The sequence below is a fragment of the Artemia franciscana genome, chromosome 13 (assembly GCF_032884065.1).
Source record: "Artemia franciscana chromosome 13, ASM3288406v1, whole genome shotgun sequence".
NCBI classification, from domain to species: domain Eukaryota; kingdom Metazoa; phylum Arthropoda; class Branchiopoda; order Anostraca; family Artemiidae; genus Artemia; species Artemia franciscana.
The window spans coordinates 36,523,002-36,546,800 of NC_088875.1; the positions used below are offsets into that span (position 1 = coordinate 36,523,002).

General features: G+C 34.9%; 2 protein-coding genes across 3 annotated transcripts in view; one reads left to right on the forward strand and one right to left on the reverse strand.

The window, feature by feature from the left end:
• Positions 1 to 23,799, reverse strand: part of LOC136034885 (E3 SUMO-protein ligase NSE2-like) — a 235,066-nt gene that overhangs the window by 138,750 nt on the left and 72,517 nt on the right. The gene's annotated exons all lie outside the window — the stretch shown is intronic.
• The window catches only part of LOC136034881 (G patch domain-containing protein 1 homolog), a 52,641-nt gene that overhangs the window by 11,959 nt on the left and 16,883 nt on the right, over positions 1 to 23,799 (forward strand). For both annotated transcript variants that reach the window (XM_065716368.1, XM_065716369.1), the window contains exons 3-5: positions 3,219 to 3,442; positions 10,639 to 10,778; positions 19,724 to 20,015. In XM_065716368.1, the coding sequence (XP_065572440.1) occupies positions 3,219 to 3,442; positions 10,639 to 10,778; positions 19,724 to 20,015 (656 nt within the window). The remainder of the gene's footprint in view (positions 1 to 3,218; positions 3,443 to 10,638; positions 10,779 to 19,723; positions 20,016 to 23,799) is intronic.

Genomic DNA, 23,799 nt, shown 5'->3' on the forward strand with positions numbered 1-23,799 from the left:
TGTTAATTTAGGTAATATTGTTGGCAAAAGAAAATTGCATTGTCATGTTAGCATTTCACACAAAATACATTTACTTGGCAAGACTGTATGTTTCAAGCAGTTCGTGGTAACGAACTGTAAGTAAGATGCGACCCGGCTCAATAGTAACCGATGTTTATTTGTTTTTTCCCAGGGGTAATCGTATCAACCCAGTGATCCTAGAATGTCGCAAGATGGCTTGCTCGAACGAAAATCAAAAGTTCTGATGCTCTTTTTAAGTGACTGAAAAATTGGATGGTAACTGCGCCTCCTCCCACGCTCCTTTTCCCCAACGTCACTGGATCAGAATTTTGAGAGTGCCATTTTTTACAGTATTGTCGAAAAATCTAATAACTCTGTCTCTGAGGACGACTTAATCCCTAACAGTCTGGGGGGGGGGAGAAAGGGCTGTAAGTTGTGAACTTTCCCCATTGTTTACATATAGCATTGGTTATTAGGAAGTTTACAGACATGTTCAGGGTGATTTTTCTGGATGGGGGTGGGGTAATTGGGAAAGGGGAGGGGGCTACGTAAGTGGGTCTTTTCATGGCGGAATTTTTCATGGGAGAAGTTAATTTTCCATGAAGGAGCACCGGTTTTCCCAGTAATATTTAAAAAACGATCAGAAATGATTAGAAAAAATAAATTTATTCAACTGAAAGTAAGGAGCAGCATTAAAATAAAAAAAACAGAAATGATTACGTTTGTGAGGGGGTTCGCTCCCTCGTCAATGCCTCGCTCTTTACGCTAAAGTTATTTTTTAGTACTTTCAAAAGAGCTATTTATTCTAATTAAACGGCCTTTGTGATTCAGGGGTCATTCTTAAATAATTGGGAAAAAATTCGAACTTTAGCGTAAAAAGCGAGGCATTGACGAAGGGGTGAACCCCCATATACGTAATAATTTCTGTTGGTTTTAAGTTTTAATGTCGCTCCTTACTTTCAGTTGAAAAAACTTGTTTTTTATTTTTTAAATCCCTTTCAAGCTTCACTATAACAAAGGGATTTTGAACCGGAATTCACAATTAAAAACGACATATTTACTGATGTTGGTTATTGGTTATACAAACTATAGAATCTGAAACTAGATCTGGCAGTGGAGCAGCACAGCCACCCTAGGACTGGTGCAGAATTTGCTGATGATATTTACACAGTCGCAACTCAATGAAAATTCACACCTGGAAGTAATCACCCCTAAAACTCCCACACGCAGCAAACAATACACCATTCCACTGCTGTGTTTCCAGTTGAAGTTTGACCATTCCTGAAAACTTGGCCATGAAAAATCAAAATGTAAAATCTATAATGAAGTAAAATCAGAATGCGCCAAGGATGGAATAGTTTGCCAGAAAATAAGTTTGGTGGAAAACGGAGATATGCCGCCATTACTTTATCTGATATGTTTTGAGAAGAACAAAACAGCGTTAGTAGTGAAGAAGAAAGGGCTGGCAGTAAAACTAGAAAAGGTTCTCATAAATTCGTCATAAAACTAAGGGGCATCTGAGTGAAGAAATGGAGGCATAGAATGGCGACTTTATCCTTGTCATGGACGCTGAAGAATGAGGAAAGAGATTTTACTATGTAAGAATTTTGCCAATGTTGGTGGGACTTAGGTTGAAGTGTAGTTGCTGGAAAAGGTTTGCTTCTCCTCAGATTTTCTTTTTTTGTAAACAATCTTAGCACCAGTTTGAAAAGTAACAAGTTGCGAAGGAGCTGCCAAAGCTAGAACCATCTGGCTAACTGAACATCAAACCCGTCACTTCATTTTTCAAATAGACATGTCTGAATGCAATGTAATCTAAATTTTCACGCATGAAAATTTTATTTCTCATTGCAACGTCGTAAAATGTGATAAACTCAGCAAAACTTGCCGCATTTGGTATGAACAAATGAGTAATTAAATGTTATTTAAAAAGAGATGGAAAACCTAGTGTCCCTTTTCCTAAACTAGCTTTATAGTTGTGACATTTGAGGGCTTCCTCAAATGAGTTGAATTGCTGTTTTGACTGGGTTCAAGATAACTTAAAAAGCTGGGTTTTTGGGCCAAAGGTTCTTCCTACAGTTGTCTATATTATCAACAAGGATTAACTCTTGGAGCTAAACTCGTTTGAAGTCAGCCGCATTAAAATAAACGTACCAATTACTCCAAGTCTCCACTATAGTAGATACTATGTGTACTGTACGCAATCTGTGTTAGTTCCTTGTGTTTTTTTGTTTTATAAAGAAAGTAAAAAATTTGCGTTACATTCTTCCTTGTTGTAATTTTTATTCGCTTATGATACATTCAGTTACGAAATACGGGACCGTCTTTCGGGGGGAGTGATTAAAGAGTAAAGCAATTTTTTTCTCAAACACCTTTCCCTCAATAACAATTTTCGTTCGTTACTTTGCCTTTTTTCATTAGCTATTGATTTTTAACTGCTGCTCTTTTTTTAAGTGCCTTACATTTTTTTTGCCCTTTTTGTTTTGTTTCTCATTTCTTTTTTACTCTGTCATCGTACTGGCATTTTATTCTACAGGTTCTCTTATTATATTATACCTACTTGGAATTCAGATTGCTGGAATTGTGCTCAGAACGCTTACCTTTCTTTTTTCAAGAACTTAAAATTTACATGAAATGTAATGCTCTCCTTCATGACAAGCTACATGAAGAAGAGCAGGAAACTATTACTAATAGAAGCTCAAGTTAGTCTTAGAAGAAGAGAAAAGAAAAAACATAATCGATTTCATCTATTCTTAATTAGCAAAAATTCCTAAGTTGGCATTTTTAAATCTTACTTCTTTCCTGGAAAAATAAATAAAAATATACGGACTTAGTGATAAATACCATTCATGCAGGTTTTAAAGAAAATTTAATTATAATTGAGCAGGTAGCAATGTTGTTCTCGATATGCAAAGGCTGAAGAACTTTTAAAACCAAGATCTGGAGAAGTCCGAGGGTAAGACAAAGCTAGAGAATTTTTAGGAAGCAAAAGGGTATCCCATAAGTCAATGTCCAATTGCCCGTTTGGACTTGGGTACTATTTGCATGATTGTTGTTATAGGTAGTTTTATGTAGTTTGCTTTGTTTTCCATTTTTAGTTGGTAAGAGTATTTGTGGTAGTAAGGGCTTTTAATTCTCATAAACAATCCTAAAGTGTCAAAGATTTGATTTTTTCACTTTGGTTACAACTGTTTCTTTAAAGCTACCAGTAATTTCAGATGAAGATGTCCCACGAAAGAAACGAAAGCTTAGTAGACGAGAAGAAAGAGAAAAAGAAAGACAGTTGTTTCATGGAGCCTTTAAAGGGGGCTTTTCAGTTGGACATTTTGGAACTGTTGGATCCAAAGAAGGCTTTCAACCAAAAACATTCAAGTCTTCAAGAAAGGATCAAAATCATTCGGAACGTATCAGACAAACTGTTGAAGATTTCATTGATTCAGAAGTAAGTTTAACCTTTTATATTAGAAAGTACTTGTTGAGACCATAACAGATATCTAAAAAGTAACTGGAGTTAATTTTTGTTGGTAAGGGTTGGTTTTGGTATTTTAATTTATTTTAAGTATATAAGTATTTAGTATTTTGGTATTTGGTATTTTAGGTAATTGGTAATTGTGGTAACATCAAGCCGATTATGGGAGGCTGTAAACGGGTAGCTGAAGTCAGTGTTTATCTGGAGTAGTTTTAAAATCCGAATCCAGCTAATAAGCCGGCTCAATAGTAACCAAAACTCTAAAAAATGGAATATTGATACCAATAGCTACTTCAAAAGGATCGCATTTTAATGCTGATTTTAAATATATAAGTTTCATCAAGTTAAGTCTTACCCAGCAAAAGTTACGAGCCTGAGAAAATTTGCCTTATTTTAGAAAACATGGGGAAACAACCCCTAAAAGTCATAAAAGTCATAGGATTCATCAGAGAATCCTATTTAGAACTCCAATCTCCAATCTTCAAGCTCCTATCTACAAAAATGTGGAATTTTGTATTTTTTGCCAGAAGGCAGATCACGGATGCGTGTTTATTTGTTTGTTTGTTTTTTTTTGTTTTTTTGTTGTTGTTTTTTTCCAGAGGTGATCGTATCAACCCAGTGGTCCTATAACCTTGCGAGAAGGCTTATTCTAACGGAAATGAAAAGTTCTAGTGCCCTTTTTAAGTGACCAAAAAAATTGGAGGGCACCTAGGCCCCTTCCCACGCCAATTATTTTCCAAAAGTCACCGGATCAAAATTATGAGATAGTCATTTTATTCAGCGTTGTCAAAAAACCTTATAACTATGCCTTTGGGGACGACTTACTCCCCCACAGTCCCCGTGGGAGGGGCTACAAGTTACAAACTTTGACCAGTGCTTACATATAGTAATGGTTATTTGGAAGTGTACAAACGTAATCAGGGGGATTTTTTGGTTGGGGGGGGGGGTTGAGAAGAGGGGAAATGCGGGGGAACTTTCCTTGGAGGAATTTATCTTGGGGAAGAAAATTTCCATGAAGGGAGTGCAGGATTTTCTAGCATTATTAAAAAAAAAAAAAATGAAAAAATAAATATGAAAAAGTTTTTTCAACTGAAAGTAAGGAGCAGAGTTAAAACTTAATACAAACAGAAATTATTACGCATATGATGGGCTCACCTCCTCCTAATACCTCGCCCTTTACGTTAAAGTATTTATAGTAATTTCAACTATTTATTCTACGGCTTTTGTGATTCAGGGTTCATTCTTAAGAAATTAGGACAAAATTTAAGCTTTAGTGTAAAGAGCGAGGTACTGACGAGGGGGTGAACCCCTCATATACGTAATAAAAACATGAGAATACAGAAGTTCGTTACGTAAGCTAATTTATAAGTCATGTATATCTTTTACTAATAAAAACATTTGTAAAAAATTAAAGTTCTTGTTGCCTTTCTAAGTAACCAAAAAATCGGAGTGCAACTAGGCCTCCTCCCCCGATCCTTTTTTTCTCAAAATTATTCGATCAAAATTATGAGAAAGCCATTTAGCAAAAAAAAAAAAAAAAAAAAAAAAAAAAAAAAAAAAAAAAAAAAAAAAAAAAAAAAAAAAAAAAAATGCAAATTTCGTTTTAATTATTCATCTGTTGAGAGCCAAAACATGCATTGATTCAAAAACGTTCAGAAATTAAATAAAAAAAACAAGTTTTTTTAACGGAAAGTAAGGAACGACATTAAAACTTAAAACGAACAGAAATTACTTTGTAGGTGAAAGGGGCTGCTTCCTCATCAACGCCTCGCTCTTTACGCTAAAGTTTTTTACTGTTTTAAAAAGTAGAGTTAAGAGAAAGAGTCAAACTTTAGCGTAAAGAGCGGGGCGTTGATGAGGAAGCAGCCCCTTTCACATACGAAGTAATTTCTGTTCGTTTTAAGTTTTAATGTCGCTCCTTACTTTCCGTTAAAAAACTTGTTTTTTTTTATTTAATTACCAGAAATAACGCCCATATGCCAGTTCACATTTCCTTGTTACTCTATGGTTAAAAAAACAGCGCGTCGAGAATTTGCCTTTTTGTGGAGTTAAGGAACTTTTCTATAATATAAGTCAAACTTGATAAAAAAGCTGGAGGCCCAATACTTGGGTTCAAATTAAAGGTATAGTAGCTATTATTGTGTTGCGAGAGCAACACTTTGGTTTTGTCGTGTTTTTTTTTTTTTTGTTCCTAGCACCCCGATTTCAGCTTATTCCTAGAAAGTGGTAAGGGTCTAACCTCTGCGGTTTTTAAGGAAAGTGTGGACCTTAGGCCGGATTGATGAATATGACTTTACATTTTGGAAAGCTTCGTAGAACTCTTGCCTGGGGCCAAAAAGGATGGTTTTTGCTTGTCCTTGAGCCAGAGCCTTTAGTGTGTGAAGTGAAGAGGAGTTGTATAGCCTATGTCAGAGAGGACTATCTGAAGTTATGCAGCCAAGCTTTCGTTTCATGAAACCATGTTTCTGCTTTCGAGTGGAAAGCTCCGTTCTAGTAGGCAAGCAGGCAGGCACCAGTTTCAAATTGAAGATGGACTAAAATCTATAAGTGTTAAATATATCCGACAGTTACCCTGCCCCACAGCCAATATATCTTCTTTGGGTGATAAATAGAAAAATTTAGAGAAGCAAAAAAGCGGCATTTTCCCACGGGTCCGAAAGTGCTGCCGTGATTTCGGCTGAGTTTATCATTCGGTTTTTCGCACTTGGGATTGCGGTAGAGAAATGGTATCAGATGTGCCTCTTAAACTTTAAAAGTTTTCTCATTGCTAAAGAAATTAGAGTTTATCCTTTGCTCCTTTCTAAGTGATGACGTTAGAAAGTTGGCCTACGGCAAAAAAGTCAACTTTTGAACTAAGACAGATAGATTTTTTTTTTGACGGCAGTCGATAGCTTTTGATGAGCTGATTAAAGTATATGTCATCCATTTTTTTGTACAAAAATTCCTTCATGAGATATACCAGTTTGAAAGTTTAAAGGGGTTGACAACTTCAGTAGTAAGGTACACACTGAAACCTAAAATAGGCCGATACCAATTGTGAGACATATAGGGGAGTTGTAAGCAACAGTCGGCTGATAGTTCATAATCATCCTCGGCAATGAGGGGTTCGCAACTCTTACTAGTTGGTGTACCTATTTTTTGTTTCAGTTATCGTAGCACTAGAGACAAATTAGCCGAAACCACATTTCTTTGTTTTAGAGCTCATTCAGTTTTAGTATTTCTACCAAAGTATGCTAGATACCGACTTCTTTATTCGAATGTTGACCTCCTCTTCATTTTATCTGTTTTCCTGTTATAGATTTTCCCTGTTTATATTATACAGATTTTAAAGTCAACTGCAGTATTTGCTACTGGAACTATTTTTATCTCGACGGAGATAAGATTAATATCAAATAGGGATAAGATGAATCCCAGTAGCAAATACTGCAGTTGACTTTAATCCTTATTCGGAGAAACCAACTATTTACGCAACCAATACAGATGGAAACAATTCAGTAGAGTCGCAGCTATGTTTTCTTCACTCTACAAACTCACGGATAACTTTATGATGCAGGTGTCTATAGTATTTATTTTAAGATCCTTACAGATTAACAACTTCAGCCTTTAATCTAAGCGAGGAAACAAAACCAAAGTGTTGCTCTCGCAACACTTTACTCGGCGAAGCCGAACAAACGTTGCCGCAACACCTCACGTTGCCCATGCAACGTAGATCTAGTTATTCTTATGTACGATGATTGACACATGCTATTTGAAAAAGGTGCGTCCAAAAATCTTATTTAGGTTATATTTTACCACATGCATCTTTGAGATGTGCAAATTATATATATATATATATATATATATATATATATATCCAGCTTAGGAAGAAACAATTAGAGATATATTTGACGGTAGTATTATATTGACCGAAGACGCAGGAGAGGTCATCTTGGAGAGTTATCGTTGCCGCGTGGGAAGTACTAAATCTATGTAATTATATTGATGAAGAATACCCCCTCAATAGATTAGATTAGATTAATTTATTTCAAAAACATGTATACAAAACATTTTGCTGCACCTGCTAAGAAAGCCCCGAGGGGCTAATATAAAATATAATTACCTTCTTAATATAAATACCTCCTCAATAAGAAGATTCTTATACCTCCTCAATAGGAAGATTCTGAAAACCTGAATCTTTTTGATCTTCTACCTAGCAGTCTCTTGAGCTCCTTAATATACAAATGATACTAATGGGTAATCGAGGTTTAGATGTTCTGTTTCAGTCTGAAAATATTGGGCTTTGGCCAGGTGGTATCCGCTGAAGGGCCTGTAAAACTATAGGGGATTCTTACCTACGCAAAAAAATGCTTATAATAAAGTATCAGCAATTATAAAATATAATTATCTTCTTAATATAAATACCTCCTCAATAAGAAGATTCTTATACCTCCTCAATAGGAAGATTCTGAAAACCTGAATCTTTTTGATCTTCTACCTAGCAGTCTCTTGAGCTTCTTAATATACAAATGATACTAATGGGTAATCGAGGTTTAGATGTTCTGTTTCAGTCTGAAAATATTGGGCTTTGGCCAGGTGGTATCCGCTGAAGGGCCTGTAAAAGTATAGGGGAGTCTTACCTACGCAAAAAAATGCTTATAATAAAGTATCAGCTTTTCTTCAGGCAGCAGTTATTTCCAGGTTTGCAATAAAGATTTTATAAGGAACTGACCATGTTGGTACTTCTTAACACTTAATTTTAAATTGTTGCTTTTCGGGTTTGCAATAAAGTTTTATAACGAACTGACAGTGTTGGTACCTCTTAACACTTAATTTTTTATTGCTGCTTAAACAAAATGTAAAAATTTTCTTTGATTTGGTGGATCTATTTTTGTGTGGGTTTTCTGGCTTCTACTTACAACTTGTCCTTGCCTGTAGAGCTTAAAACTTTTTTAAAACTGAAAAATATATTTTTTTTTAAGTTTGTTGTAGAGCTCACTTCTCTTTGACTTTAGAGCTTGACAATTCAGTTCTCGAGTTTTCAGTTGGATCTTAAACCAAATTTATTCAATTTTTTCATGAAAAGTCACTTAGAAAAATTCTTTCCATGCTATAAATTGTGCTGTTGATCCACTTCTTAAAGTGTCATTCACGCACTACACCAGCCTTCTAAGTTGGCAAAAATACTCTCTACATCTGCCGCTAGTTTTACCTTGATTGCTAGTTCTATGTATTATGCGGCCAATATTGTATGCTGATTTATTTACTATTCAGGGTACTAGGCATATTCCCCCGTGGAAAATTCCCTCTGCGAGAAATTTCTTAGTGGAAAAATCACTCAACACGTAAAATTAAGCAGCCTAAAATAATGCAATGCAAATAACAAAAATTTAGAAAAGGAGAAATTTTGGAAAATTCTACTTACACTCCGAAATATATGCATAATGTCAGGTCTTCTATCGTATATTTTTTATTTCTATATTTTTTATTTCAATTAATTTTTTGGAGATTTGTGGGGTTTAGTTGTCATAGTATGGTAAAATACAAGTTAAAGAAAATAATTTAAAATATAAATTCAGGGGCAAGTGTTGAAGAATTGCCACATGATGGAAATACACCGATATAACAGGCTGGGACCTAGAAGTACGAGCAATTCCCTTGCATTTGGTCTGGTACCGACCAGAGACATCACCAACAAAAATCCGTTTTTTTTGGTGGGGGGGCAGGTTTTACTGAGTAGCTCCTATTTTTATCGACTGATATGGGTGATGTTACGGATAGAGCCTTGAATTCATCATCTTTCTTTTGACAAATAAAAAGAAGCAAAATTCCACATTTCTGTAGATACGAACTTGAAACCTATGCAGTAGGGTACTCTAAAATGCTAAATCTAGAGGTGTGATTTTTGTTACGATCACTTTGCCTTTTTGAGGGTGTTTTCCCCATTTTCCGAAATTAGACAAATTTTCTGAGATTAGTGGCTTTTGATATGTAATATTAAAATTAATGTATTTTATATATTTGAAATTAGCATAAAAAACTAGTTCTTTTGATGTATTAATTGTTATCAAAATTAATTTCTTTAGAGTTTGGTTAGCATAGGCCCAAGTCTAGCTTGCACTTCGTTACCACGAACTGTTCCATTCTACTCCATGCATTCTAATATCTAATATGCATTCTAATAATATATCAAAATTCTAATATGCATTCTAATATACCATGCATTCTGCAAATATATAGAATTTCAACGATCTATTCTTTTCTTCGTCCTTTTTATATTTCTTAATGTCCCTTTGGCTGCTTAATTTTACACTTGGAGAATTTTTCAAGGACGAATTCTCCGGTTTAGAATGAGCCGACCCAACTATTAAGCACTCCTTCTCACGTTTTTGCTGAATCTTTTTTTTTTTTGAGGCTCGTCTTAAAAAAGAACCCTTAATCATCAGATTCCAAGATTAAACAACCATCGAGGCCATCAATCTTACCATTATTGACATATTGCGTATTGACAAGATGGAGAGCTTGATGTGCCTACTTCATATACCTTGATATACTTCTGTGCATATACTGGATGTCCGCTGCAAGGTTTTTGAATCAGTATCTTGATTACTGTGAACCAATAAAATGTTCTTTAATTTTTGATTTGGTAGAGCGAAAAGAGAAAAAGACATCAAGCTAAGGGGACGAATGCTCTTTTAGGGGGAGAAGGCAACTTCAAAGTTTTAAAAGGCTGCCCTAATAAAATGATGTGTAAAAAAAAAAGAAGTAAGGTTTAGTTGTAAAAACAAACTTTTGTGTGCATCCTAGAATTCAAACTAAATGAAAACTATTTCCATGAAAATTTAACCGAAACATGTAGGCTACGGTAAAACGAAAATTCAGCAAATACGAGGATGTTCAGAATAAAGTTCTATATAGCATAAAACTTTCTACAACGATATGCAATTTCAAATTTCAATTAGTGCCCTATAAATTGCGGTACGTTTCGAATCTACGTAGAAAATGAGTAGATTTTCTTTGAAAAGGATGAAATTTCGAATTTTTTCTCTTAAGGGGGAATGTTTGTTCTTACCTGTGAAGAATTAGACTATATATAGTTTATTTTCTGGGTTTGTATTTGACAACCCTGTAAGTAACCCCAGACTATTTATTTCTATGTATTTAAATCACTTATTGCTTGATCAATATTTTAGGATGAAGAGGCCTTTGGTAGTTCATCGTGTAGGATTCGAATGAAAAAGTCTTATGAAAAGGAGAAGGAGGTAAAGCGGGTCCCCCACACTGAAAGACAGCTGCTGGCCTTTTCAGTCGAAAAGCTATTAGCACCACAAAGGTATATATTTTTGCATCATTAAGTACTTCTTTTTTGAAAGGCCATTATCACAGATATTACAAACTAACAAGATTACAGACAATAAAAATATATAATGAAAAAAAAGAAAATCACCAATGCATGTTTGTCTTTAAAACAAGTAGTACATATACCCACCCACTCTTTGGGGGGCATATTGGACCTTACACTCACAAATTGTGATGATTTTTACTCCCTTCCCTTTTCTCTTGGTCCCGTTGGCATGTCAGACCACAACGCAATTCTTTGGAAAGCAAGAGAGTCTTTACCAAAGCCCAAACTATCCCGTGTCACTGTTCGTCCTTGTACGGAGTCGGCCATCCGTGAATACGGTCGATGGATTGGCACATATGACTTCCCCGAAGTGTACAATACCGGGCTCTTGGAAAATAAGGTATCCGATTTCAGTGCCAAGTTATACAGTCAATACTTAAAGATCTTTACAACAAAATCATTTGTTTTTAATGAATACGACAAACCATGGATATCTCCAGCTATTAAATCACTAATAAAAGAGAGGTCTCGCCTCTACTCCCGTGGTGATATTATCAACGGCAAGAAATTGCGAAATCAAATAGTCTCGTTGGTAAAGAAAGCCAAAGCTCGCTATGGTCGTGAAACCATGCCCTCCCAATTACTTACTTCAGACCCCAAAAAGTGGCACAACGCTGTGAAAAAAGTGGCCGGCCAAGCTTTTGACAGCAGTGTAAAGATTAGCAATGATGGTGGGTCCTTAATCAGTGCAGAAGAACTGAGTGAATTCTTCACCAAGATCTGCACTACCTATCCAACTATTACGGCTCATGAAAAGTCCACCATACTTGAAAAATGTGAACCTGAGAACAACATAATAGTCAGTGAGTTTAACGTTTACACGGAATTACGGAAGACCAAACCGAATACATCTTCATACCCTGGTGAATTACCTGCCAAACTGCTACGTGAATATGCAGCCTTCATAGCATTACCACTGTCCAGCATCATTAACGAGTGTTTTGCTTCTGGCTATTTCCCGTCACAGTGGAAAAGGGCCTATATTAGAATTATTCCAAAAAAGTGCGCCCCTAGTGCATGTGACGATCTCCGCCCGATCTCACTTACACTTTGTTTGGCGGAAGTAACTGAGGCCTTTATACTCAAGTTTCTTCTGAAACAAATTCACTGTTCATTGATAAATTCCAGTACGGTGGACTCTCCAAGTGTAGTACTACAATCTACCTAGTACGGATGTTTGACTGTGTCCTCCAATGGCTTGAAAAAGGTAGCTGTTTCGTCGACATTTGCGCAGTGGATTTCTGAAAGGCCTTTGACCTAATCCGCCACCTGACTGCAGGCATGAATCTCCAGGAAATGGGGGCCAAACGACGCACCCTTGGCCTTGTACTTGACTTCTTAACTGGCCGAAAACAAAAAGTCTTTGCACTCCACGAAAACGATTCGGATTCATCATGGTCTGATACTTCTTGCGGGGCCCCACAAGGCACGAAATTAGCTGGAATAATTTTCCTGGTTGTAATTAATTCCCTACTTAATCATCACGACAACCGTTACAAGTATGTAGATGATCTGTCCATCGCTTACCTGGTCGAAAACACTATCATAACAAAGCAGTTTTCAGACCAGTTATTTGATCAGCTAAATACCGAATGCTCAAGTCATGATCTTACCATTAACGTAGCCAAGTCGAAGATAATTCGTTTCAACCCTCTGAAGCGGAATATAGATATGCCTCTAGTCCCTTTCCCGATTGTGAACAAAATAAAAATCTTAGGAGTAACTTTCAATTGTGACTGTAGTTTCAGTGCCCATATTAATTTAACCGTCCACAAGGCTAATGCAAGCCTTCAGACACTTACCAAAATAAGGCGTTTTGGGTGTGATACTGAAAGTCTTCTCCATTCCTACATGTGTTATGTTCGCCCGTTGCTCGAGTACGCGTGCCCGGTGTGGGGTTCATCTGCTATCCGCACAGCGTACGCGACATAGAGTGCGTCCAGAAAAGAGCAACAAGGATCATACTCCGAAACCACGACATACCCTATGATCAAGACCTCGCTAAATTAAATTTATCTCCACTTAAAGCCCGGCTTGAACACCTTATTCAGCAATTTGGAAAATCCTTCCTAGCCAATAAGAGCCACCGATCAATACTACCCGAACCAGCCCCTCCCAAGAGCCGAACTCGGTTACAAAATAAACTTGTACCGCCTAAAGTACGAACTAATCGTTACGCCAACTCATTTGTGCCTTTCTTCACATCAATTTTTAATGCTGAGTCGTAGTGTGTGATTTTTGTTTAAATGTGTAATTTTTGTGAAAAAACTGAATTTAGCTATGCTACAATAGTTTTTAAATACACCGATCTCTCTCTCTCTCTCTCTCTCCCTCTCTCTACTCATCCATACAATTACATAGGTCAAACAGCATAGCCCTACACAATCAATAAGTCGTCATTTACCAAATATTAAAAACAGTAAAAAAAGACAAATAATTTAGAGGCAACAACCCAACACAAGGGCTCATCAGGAGAATACACACTTGCCTATAGGGTTTCGGCACTTTAAATTCCCTACCCAGGCAAGTTTCCCTATCAACCAATTCCCTATCACCCCCAAAATATGTGCCTATGAAAAAACAAATTTAGAACAACCAAGTAACACACCTATGTTTAACCTATGTTTAACCTAAGTAACAACTTATGTTACGAATTCACAATCTATATTAATCTATATATATATATATATATATATATATATATATATATATATATATATATATATCATGAAAAGAGAAATCACCAATGCTACAGCACAAACACAAAAAAAAAAAAAAAAAAAAAAAAAAAAAAAAAAAAAAAAAAAAAAAAAAAAAAAAAAAAAAAAAAAAAAAAGAGACAGAAGGAGAAAAGGAAGACTGTTTTCCTAAATTAGTGATTAATATAGACCAGCACTTGAATGAGGCCTTAACCCTACTCATCCATACAATCACATAGGTCAAACAGCATAGCCACACACAATCAACCATAAAGAATAATCCATGGACAGGCAGTCATGTCGTCAATAAGTATAAGTCGTCATTTACCGAACAATAGAAAAAATAATATAGACAAATAATTCAGAGGCAACACCCAACATAAGGGCTCATTAGGAGAATACACTGGCCTATATAGGGTTTCGCCACTCTAAATTCTCTACCCAGCACAGTGTCGTGGCTACCACAGAATATCCATGGCATCCCCGCGTCAGGTATCACCCCCAAAATACATGCCTATGAAAAAAAAAACAGCAAATGTAAAACAACCAAGTAAAACCAAAACAAGCTTATCTTGTTAATATATCCCTCCCATTAGCAACAATAGGTAAACTAAATATTATAAATTTTACCAAATCACAAATATTAACACATTACAAAAAACCTGAATGAACTAAACAATTATAGAATTCATCTTTACCATGTGGCTAATTTTTTAAAAAATCTGCTCAATTAGAAACACAATTCAAAATAAATGGCGCTGTGACAACATTTCTCGAACCTCCGAAATTAGTTAAAAATTTCTTTAAGTATTTCTAGATAATTCTTTTGATATTTATTTAAAAGTTCGTTATAATAAAAACTAAATTTTTTAAATTGCCAAGTTAATTTATTTGCAGAAAAACCTCTTGATATCAATTTTTGGCTTAAGATTTTACATCTATTTTTAAAATCAATATAATTACTACAAATCCTTGCATAACGAAGTAACTGTGAGAAAAACGCTGAATATGTGATATTTGAGTGTATATTACTTTCAGGGAATGGGAAACTAATCACTTCAAAATCAAAATCATCCGTTTTATTATACATTTTAAAACTTAATTTATTATTATCACAAATATTAATATTTAAATCTAAGAAATGATCTTCATGACCAGCGCCATGACTAGTCTCAAGAATAAGCTCTGATGGATATATATTTTTAGAAATATCAATGAAATCCTTACAATTTAAGACCAAAATATCATCTAAATATCTTTTATTATTTGACAAAGCATGTTTTAAATTAATTGGATTATTCTTATCCATCATATATTTATATTCTAGTTGACTTAAAAACAAGTCAGCTATAAATGGGCTGGCATTCCCCCCCATGGGAATTCCCATAATTTGCTTGTACAAATCACCCCCAAATCTTATATAAGTATTGTATAAAACAAATTCCAATAACTCAAAAATCATATCCAAGCTGTAACATCTCAAGTTAACTGTAGTACTAAAGCAGTTTGTCCATATGGCTTTTTTATTATAACTGTCTATTTTCAAGAACCTTTTACTAGATAAGAGGAAAGATTTCTTTATAACAGTTTTTAAATTATCAAACACTAAATTAAGTGATAAATTAGTATACATTGTCGCAAAATCGAAAGACTCAATTCTTTTAGCTGAAACCATTGTTAAAGAATCTATCACCTGCAGTGAATTATTAACACTCCAATATGGATTAAAATTCGAAAATTTTTTAATACCAGGACAATAGGTTTTAAGTTTATTTACAATTTCCTTTAAAATTAAAGAGAGGTCAGTAGCAGCAATGCGGGTTGGACATTTAACTGCTCCAGCAATAAACCGTGGTTTAGGGGGATTCTTATGAAATTTTACAGTCCAATATAGGAAAGGGAACTTTTTATCATTGTCATTTATTTTAATATTAAAATTTTTAAAAAGTATTTCTTCAGTCTTTTCAATTAAATTCTCATCCTCTATATTTACCTTTTCATAAACATTAGTTGTGCATAACTCCCTTTTTAAGATATCACAATACAGCTTCTGACAAATTATGGCAAAATTATTATTAGCTTTATCCACTGGCACAATTACAAATTCATTCTTTAGATTAGCAATTGCTTGTTTAATCTTCGCATTATAAAATAATGATTTAGTGTTACTATTTTTTAAGTTAGAATATATTTTATTTCTTACTCTACTAATAATTAAATTCTTCCAACTTTGAAAACTCTCTTTATTGTTATTCTCTTTCTTACACCACTTATCAATAAATAAATCAAAATCATTTTCCAAGCCATCAAGAACACTCGATGGTTTCAGATGATGAGAAAGACGGAAATTAGCCCCTTTATTCATTATAATTTGAAGATCATCTTGCTTTATTATTGACAAGTCCCCTGTTATAACATGTTTGTAAGTAGGATTTACAAATGGGCCAAGTTGCTTACAATTACAAACCGGTTTCCAATTTATATCGCTATCTAGTTTTTTTAGTATTAAATTATAATTAAAAATAATTTGCCCTATAGTTTTTGAAAATTTATAAGTTAAAACTGGACTATCATTATAATTTAAATTACTAGGAAGGGCCTGTTTCACATGCCGCTGATTTAAAATTTCTGGTAAATTAATATCTTCAATCTGCTTACAAGTAAAATTAATAGGTAAATATAATCTGTTATCCTTATTACTAATCTTATCGAACTTTTTCTTTTTTGAAATAAATTTCGTTTTAGTTAGAATGCAAATTGTATCACATATTACTTTAAAATTATAATCAAGAGCTGTATTATTCTTAACAATCCAGAAAAGTTTGATTAAATTCCTCTTGGATAAATTATTTAGACACTTTATTACAGAAATCATACCCCTAGATTCAAGTAGCTGGCATAGATCTATAGAAAGCATATGTACATCTAATTCATTTTTTCTATTATTTTTCCTATGTCCTCTCGATCGTTTTTTACGTTTAGTAGGACAAGTAAAAGAAGGATGGTCCATAAAACCATCAATACATTTAACAACAACATGAGACATGTCACCATATTTTGCTACACGATCATTTAGCCCAAAAGGATAAGCTGTACCAAGAGTATGGATCCAGTATGGATATATATATATATATATATATATATATATATATATATATATATATATATATATATATATATATATATATATATATATATATATATGTTTATATATATAAACCACGCGAAAAAATTCATGTGAGCGACATGATATTTATGAGCACATTTCAAGAGTATGAAAATGTCATTTTTGCCTTAGGAGTGGTTGTACCATTTTTAGTGTCTGTGACGCATCGAAAATTACATAAGAAATATAACTAAGTACAAAAAACCAAGTTTAATGATTCTATTTGGAAAAGGTGTTTTCAGCAGTTTCATTATACCTAGAGGACAAAAACGAAAATTAACAATTGCTTAAATTTAACAAACTGAGAAATCAACTGAGATAAACCTTTTCAGTGGAGGACGACCTGAGAAATGTGAATTCACAATGGGTGAAAACAAATATCCTAGACCATCAGATGTTACAAGACTAACCAAAGCAGCTAGGGCAAGGGGCATTGAAAAAATATCTGAAGTAATGATAAACAAAAATTAAGAACAAAGAAATTTGCGGTAGAATAATTGCAAAAACGACAATTACAACAAGTCACAAACGAAAGAGAAGAACAAAGGAATATGCGATTGTAAGACATGTGACAAAGATGATTAGAACGAATCAAAAATAAAATTGAAAAATAAAGAAGGCGTTTTAAGAAGTTTCATAATACCTAGAGGACAAAACGCAAATTAACAATTGTTCAAAATGAACAAACTGGACCATCAAATGAGACAGGATCAAGAGGACGACCTGAGAAATATAAATTCACGGGTACAAATGAACAACCTAGACCATCAAATGTGACTAGATCAATCCGAGCTGCTAAAGTAAAGGGAATTGAAAAAATGCCTGAAGTAATGATAAACGAAAATGAAGAACAAAGAAGTATGTGGTTCGAATACTTGCGAAAACGACATTACAATGATCGAAAAGCAAAATTGAAGAACAAAGAAAAATGCTGTTAAAAGATAAGCGGCAGCGAGAACCACGAGTCAAAAACGAAAGTGAAGCACAAGAAAATATGCGGTTGCGAGGCATGCCACACCGAGAATCAGAACTAATCCAAAATGAAAATGAAGAAGGAAGAAATATATGGTTCACTTTTCTCAGCATAATAGAAGATATGCGACAGCGAAGCCAAAGAAATGTGTGGTTAGAAGGTAAGCAGCTGCGAGAATCAGAACGTGTCAAAATGAAAGTTAAGAATAAAGAATTGCGCGTTCAGCAGACACGCGAAAGCGAGTATCAGAACGCGTATAAAGTGAAAGGGAAGAACAAAGAATTGAAGCCACAGTGAGAATTAGTACGAATCAAAAATGAAAGCGAAGTAGAAAGAAATATGACGTTAGAAGAACAACGACATCGCAATCTTTGACTCCAACAAACTGGGGCGTAAAACCCAGTAAAAGTGAATAAAGATGCAGGAAACTACGCAAATGTTAATTAAAAGTTTGAGGTTGCTGCTTGCCTGGGCGAATTGCATTGCCACCTCCACAATTTACAAATGAATTTGTTTGGCCTTTTATAGGACGTCACATGCTCTCTAAAGAGTCCCACAAACAAATCTGAAACTTGAACTCGTGTTTTGCTTGATCTTCATTCAACGTAAGCGATGATCGAACGATCAATAATCGTAATTTTTTCAGCTTCAAAGCAGCTGGACAAATTTTTCACCAAGCCAATTCAGCGGCACATCCATCACAAACCCCTAAAGATGATTTTGAACCACCTTCGTATAGTCAAATGTAGTTTTCAGACCCAATAAAGGTGTTAAAGAACACCTTGCATATCCTTTAAGTTATGGGATCTCTTGTAACCTAACGGATCTCCTAGAAGAAATATTGCAAGACACAAACAAATATACCAAAGGCTATATGAAAATGCGAGCACTGAAGAATGATGAAAATCAACCTGCTGATTTACTGGGACAATAGCCTCGGTTAGAAGACAAGTGTCACTGCGAATCAATATATAAAAGCTTGCCGAGTGGCCGTCCCACGGACAGGCGACGCCGCCGCCGATCTTCTAGTATTATATATATATATATATATATATATATATATATATATACATATATATATATATATATATATATATATATATATGTATATATATAAATATGTGTTAATTCCTCCGAGGTTTTCAACAATGGTAAAAAAAGAACTTTTTCCAAGCCATTCGATTTTACAGCCATATTTTTTCTCTCTTGTTCCTCTCATTTGTAATAGCCAAATTGTTCATATTTTCTATTGTGCATTAGCCCTACAAATCTGTATATTAGACTACAACATTTATGCGGATACAATTTTATACCCTAAAGTAAAAATTTATTTTCCGTCACTCTCTCACAAAAAATAAATTTAGGGACAAATTGGAAGAGTTCTTGACCTAAGTCCTCAAAAGCCTTAGGAATAAAGAGAAACTTAAATAGTTGAGATGCAAAACATGAAAATGGTATTGTGTAAGGCTTCTGTATTTTCAGTGCCTTTTCTTCACAAATTTGCCTATATATAAATAATTTGGAAATAAAACAGGAACAATCGGCCTATTGGAAAAACTGGATTGCAACACGAAGTTTCTTCTTATTTTTTCTTAAAAATTCCAAAATCTTCCTCCGATAAATGACACGAGAAGAATTTGGGAACTACTTTAAAAAAGCTCGCAATCCAGACATTATGTCGTATCTTATGGAAAAATCTTGCTGGATAAATAAAAACCGAATAGGTTTTACGAAATGATGATTTTACGATTTGAATTGTATTTTGCGAATTGTACAGTTTATGTGTATATGGTCGTATGATTAGCCCTTTCTTGCATGGGCACCCATAAGGGGTCAGTGGGCAGCCCCCCCTGTCTGAATGATAAGTTTTGTTTTAAGATTTCTATTATACAGCATTGGAAGTGCCAATTAGACCAGATAAGCCCCCCTTCCTAAAATTCAGCTTATGGGTGCCCATTCTGTCTTTTATTTGTTTTTAATTAGCTAAGCATTAGAATTGACCTAGCAGTTGACTCAAGCAAACAATTTTTTTTAGCAACACAGTTGGTGAACGATTGCTACAGAGTTTGGGGTGGAAGCCAGGTCAAGGAATTGGTAAGAAGATTTCTTTACAGAGAAAGAACCCCCTACTAAGCTCGGTAGCTTCAAATCAAACAACGATTTCACCTGAAGATATTCAAGCCATCATCACTAAGTTCAAGGAAGATACATTTGGTCTTGGATATCAAGGACTAGAAAAGCCATCTTTTTCTTCTGTAGCACCATCTTCCCAGAATCACGTGTTTGGTACGCTGGAGAAAGGAAAAAAGATTAGAATATCTGGACAGGTACTGATGTTTTCAGATTTTTTTTTATTAATATATACTTTGGTGTCATAATTTCGAGCATAAGATGGAGAGGGCGTAGCAAAGTAAATGGAAGAATCACTTTTTTTCACTATTGTATTTTGTGTATACTATGTGTATACGTATACGTATGTGTATAGTGTATACGATGACAATAGGTTTCATTCATAATCTAATAGGTTTCTTTTTCAATTTCAACATCAATTCGTTTTCATCATTTTCTAATTCTATCATCTTCTAATTGCTTTCTCTTGCATTTCAAACTGGCGCTTCCAACTTCCAACTGAGAAATGGGGCTTGACAAAAGCATGAAATGACTAACGCGTTTTTTTTTTAGCACGTTAAATTCTAGATTAACGCGTTAAATTTATAAAACATTTTTAGAATCATCGAACATTTCGTGGTAACGAAATGTAAATAAGAAAGCGACGCGGCTGAATAGAAACCAAAACTCTAAAAAACGGAATTTCAATACCATTAGATAGATCAAAAGAATTGGTCTACTATGCTGATTCCAAAAATATAAGATTAATTTAGTTTATTGTTACCCATCAAAAATAGGAGCCTGAGAAAGTTTGCCTGATTTTTTGTCAAAAAGGTGGGAAACACTCCCTGATTCAGATCAGATTCCTGATCCAAGATTCAGCTTATCAGAGAACCCTACTGTAGAGGCTTCGAGCTCCCATCTTCAAAGATGTGGAATTTTGTCCACATCTTCAAAGATGTGGAATTTTGAATTTTTCGTCGTGTTTCTCTAGACATCAGAGAGAACTCGCCTATCAAAAGAGAGAGATAAGGTTGCCTTTCCGTACACAGAGGTATAAATTAAAAGTAGATGAAATAACTTTTACCAAATGCATTCCTTTATAAACCAGGATGGAGGCATATTTGTGTAGGCTCTTATGCTTGTTTGCTGATCTACTTCGTCCTTTTTGTTTTCAACGTGATTAATAAACATGATGTGTAACAGCAGCAAGAACTTGGTGTACCTCATGGTTGAAATTGTTTTAATAGCAAATTATAGATAAAAAGAAAAGCAATATGGACTCCAAAACTGCAATTGGCGCAATCAAATTTAGTAAACACAGAAAATGGCGGGTGCGTTATTTTAGCCGGTAAACGCAAGTTTTGAAAATTTTATTCAGTTCTAGGAACTATTGTTTACTTTTATTTAAAATTATGAAAGATAACATTTTGGACTAAGACTTCGTTAAAGAGTGGTGTTCTACACAAGGTTTTCTGATCTGAGAGGTATTGTTTTAAGAAACTAGAACATTTAATCGTAATGGACCTTGGAAACCGATAGAAACAGCCGAAACTAAATCTTGAGCATCACAGGCTAAAAAATAATCATTTATTCTTGACCGTAGCTGACTCAAATTGAAATAAAATAGAACCAAAACTTTTTCAACTGAGTGTAAGGAGTAATATTAAACGAGTGTAAGGAGCAACCTTAAACGAACAGAAATTATTCCGTGTACGAAGGGGCTTTTTCTCTCCTTTACCCATCGCTCTTTACTCCAAAGTTTTACTTTTTTCCCAATTTTCTTAGAATATCTTTAAATACAGGAGCCATTTAATTGGAACAGGAAGCTTTTTTGAAGCATTAAAAAATCTTGTTTAATGAGCGAGTGGTAGAAGAGGGTAAAACCCTCCTCATATACGGAGTGATTATAGTTCATTCTAAGATTTAATGATATTTCTTACTTTTTGCTGAATTAATTGATTATTGATTTCTCTTAATTTTGATTGCTTTCACAAATCATTCCAAAAAACCCCTTCCACCTCCGTGGAAAATTTCACCCAGAGAATTCTTTCCTACGAAAAATTCTCTTTTTACAAGAAAACTTCCCCCATGGAAAGTTCTGTGGGGATAGACTAAAGGTATAGACTCAAAATATCCGTGGAAATCAGGAGATACTGGAACACAATTACTCTAAACTCATTCTATATTTGTCTGAAGGCTCAACGAGACCTAGAAAATCAGGCCATTGAAATGTATTCTTTGTGGGATCCCCCCTGCAAACATACCCATACCTATATTTATGTGGAGGTTCGTGGAGGGCTAGACAATTTAGGCATTGAAATGCGCTATTTCATGCATGTAAGACCTCCCCCTTCTACCAAATGCCCTACCCATCATCTGTACTTCACAATGGCTGATGCACTGTTATGTTCCAACGCACTTAATTGTATGAAAAATAAAGTGAATTAGCAGACAAGAGTAAAAATAATAGATGTCTATGTTTACCATACGTTTTATATGGACTAGACTAAATGAATTTTTAGGAACAAATGCCCAACAGTGCGGCACTACTCTCTCTGCAACTGAGAAGCTCAAGATATATTTATTGATACTCATAAATTGATTTCCTATCTCAGAATCGTCCCTTTTTGGGGGAAAGTCACAGGTTGGCATCTAAAAATGCCAGAAAAGACCATGTTTGGCCTTTCATCAAAAGCTAATTCTTTTGATGGATTAATTATTATTAAAATTCGTTTCTTTAGATTTTCTAAAGGTTTCCAATTCTCTACTCACGAGCTGTTACTTAGAACTGTTTGATGTACAATAATCCTTATAGAGCCTGTACGGAGACTTCTTTTGCTAACATACATTACGTTCAAGTGCTAGAGTAAGCTGGGTGCTGAACTATCTTACTTTTGAAATATTTCTGTCAAGAATTATAGTTACTGAAATTTTTGGCATCGTGCTTCATCGCAAGTCAAACATATTCATTATTCCAACAAGCAGAAACCCCTTCAGAAGTTGTTCAGAATGGTATGCCATCTACTGGTCAAATGCAATTTGTTATGTTATGGCAGAATGGTATTTAAATAGGTCTTTTAATACATGCATTTCCCCCTCACTTATTATGAATGAACAAAGACACTGATAACTTCATAGCAAACTAAAGTAAAATACTTTTATGCTCATATAGTTCTGTCCATCCAATTAGTTTGAGCGATCTGTTGCGCATTTTACTACTATCGCCTTTTTTTCAAAAACCACGTAGAGTAACATCGTAGGAGGACGCGATGCGTCACCGGGGCTATAACGAGCAACCCTGGGCCGTGGAAAGCTGATCGTGGGTTTAGCTGACAGAATGCTCCTTGACATATTGGGGAAAAACATTCCTTCCCTCCATATTTTCCTCGATATTTTTTTAGAGCAATCAGGGTCGGATCTCGGATTTTTTTTGGAGGGGTTATAAAATGATTTTTTTTTTTTTTGGGGGGGGGGGGGGTACAAAATGATTTTTTTGGGGGGGGGGTGTACAAAAAAACTTCAAATCCCATCAAAAATTGTTTATATTCAATTCTGTTACGTCTTTACGAGTCAGACAAACATTTGGGGGGGGGGCTCCCCCCTGGATACGGCTTCCAGAGCAATACCTATGCGTTTTGAATGTAGCAGTAGCTCTGGGTATTGACGGTAAACAACGGTACACAGTGAATTCCTGGTCTTTTTCTGCAATTGTATTTTTGTTTTGTATACTAGCCAACTGCCTCTTAGATTTTCCCGACCGGAGCTATCAGTCCTGGTTTTTTCCTGCAAATGTATTTTTGTTTTGCATGCTAGCCCGCTGCCTCTTAGACTTTTCCGACCAGGGCTGCCGCTCCTTGTGATTTTACTAGGATTTCTTAATTTTAGTCCTAAGGTTGGAGTTTGGGAATAGTGTATACTTTAAAAGGTATCAGTGAAAAGTAAATTAAGCACATTGATTGTTGTTATTTAATATCTTGGGGTTTTCTTCTCAGACCTTAA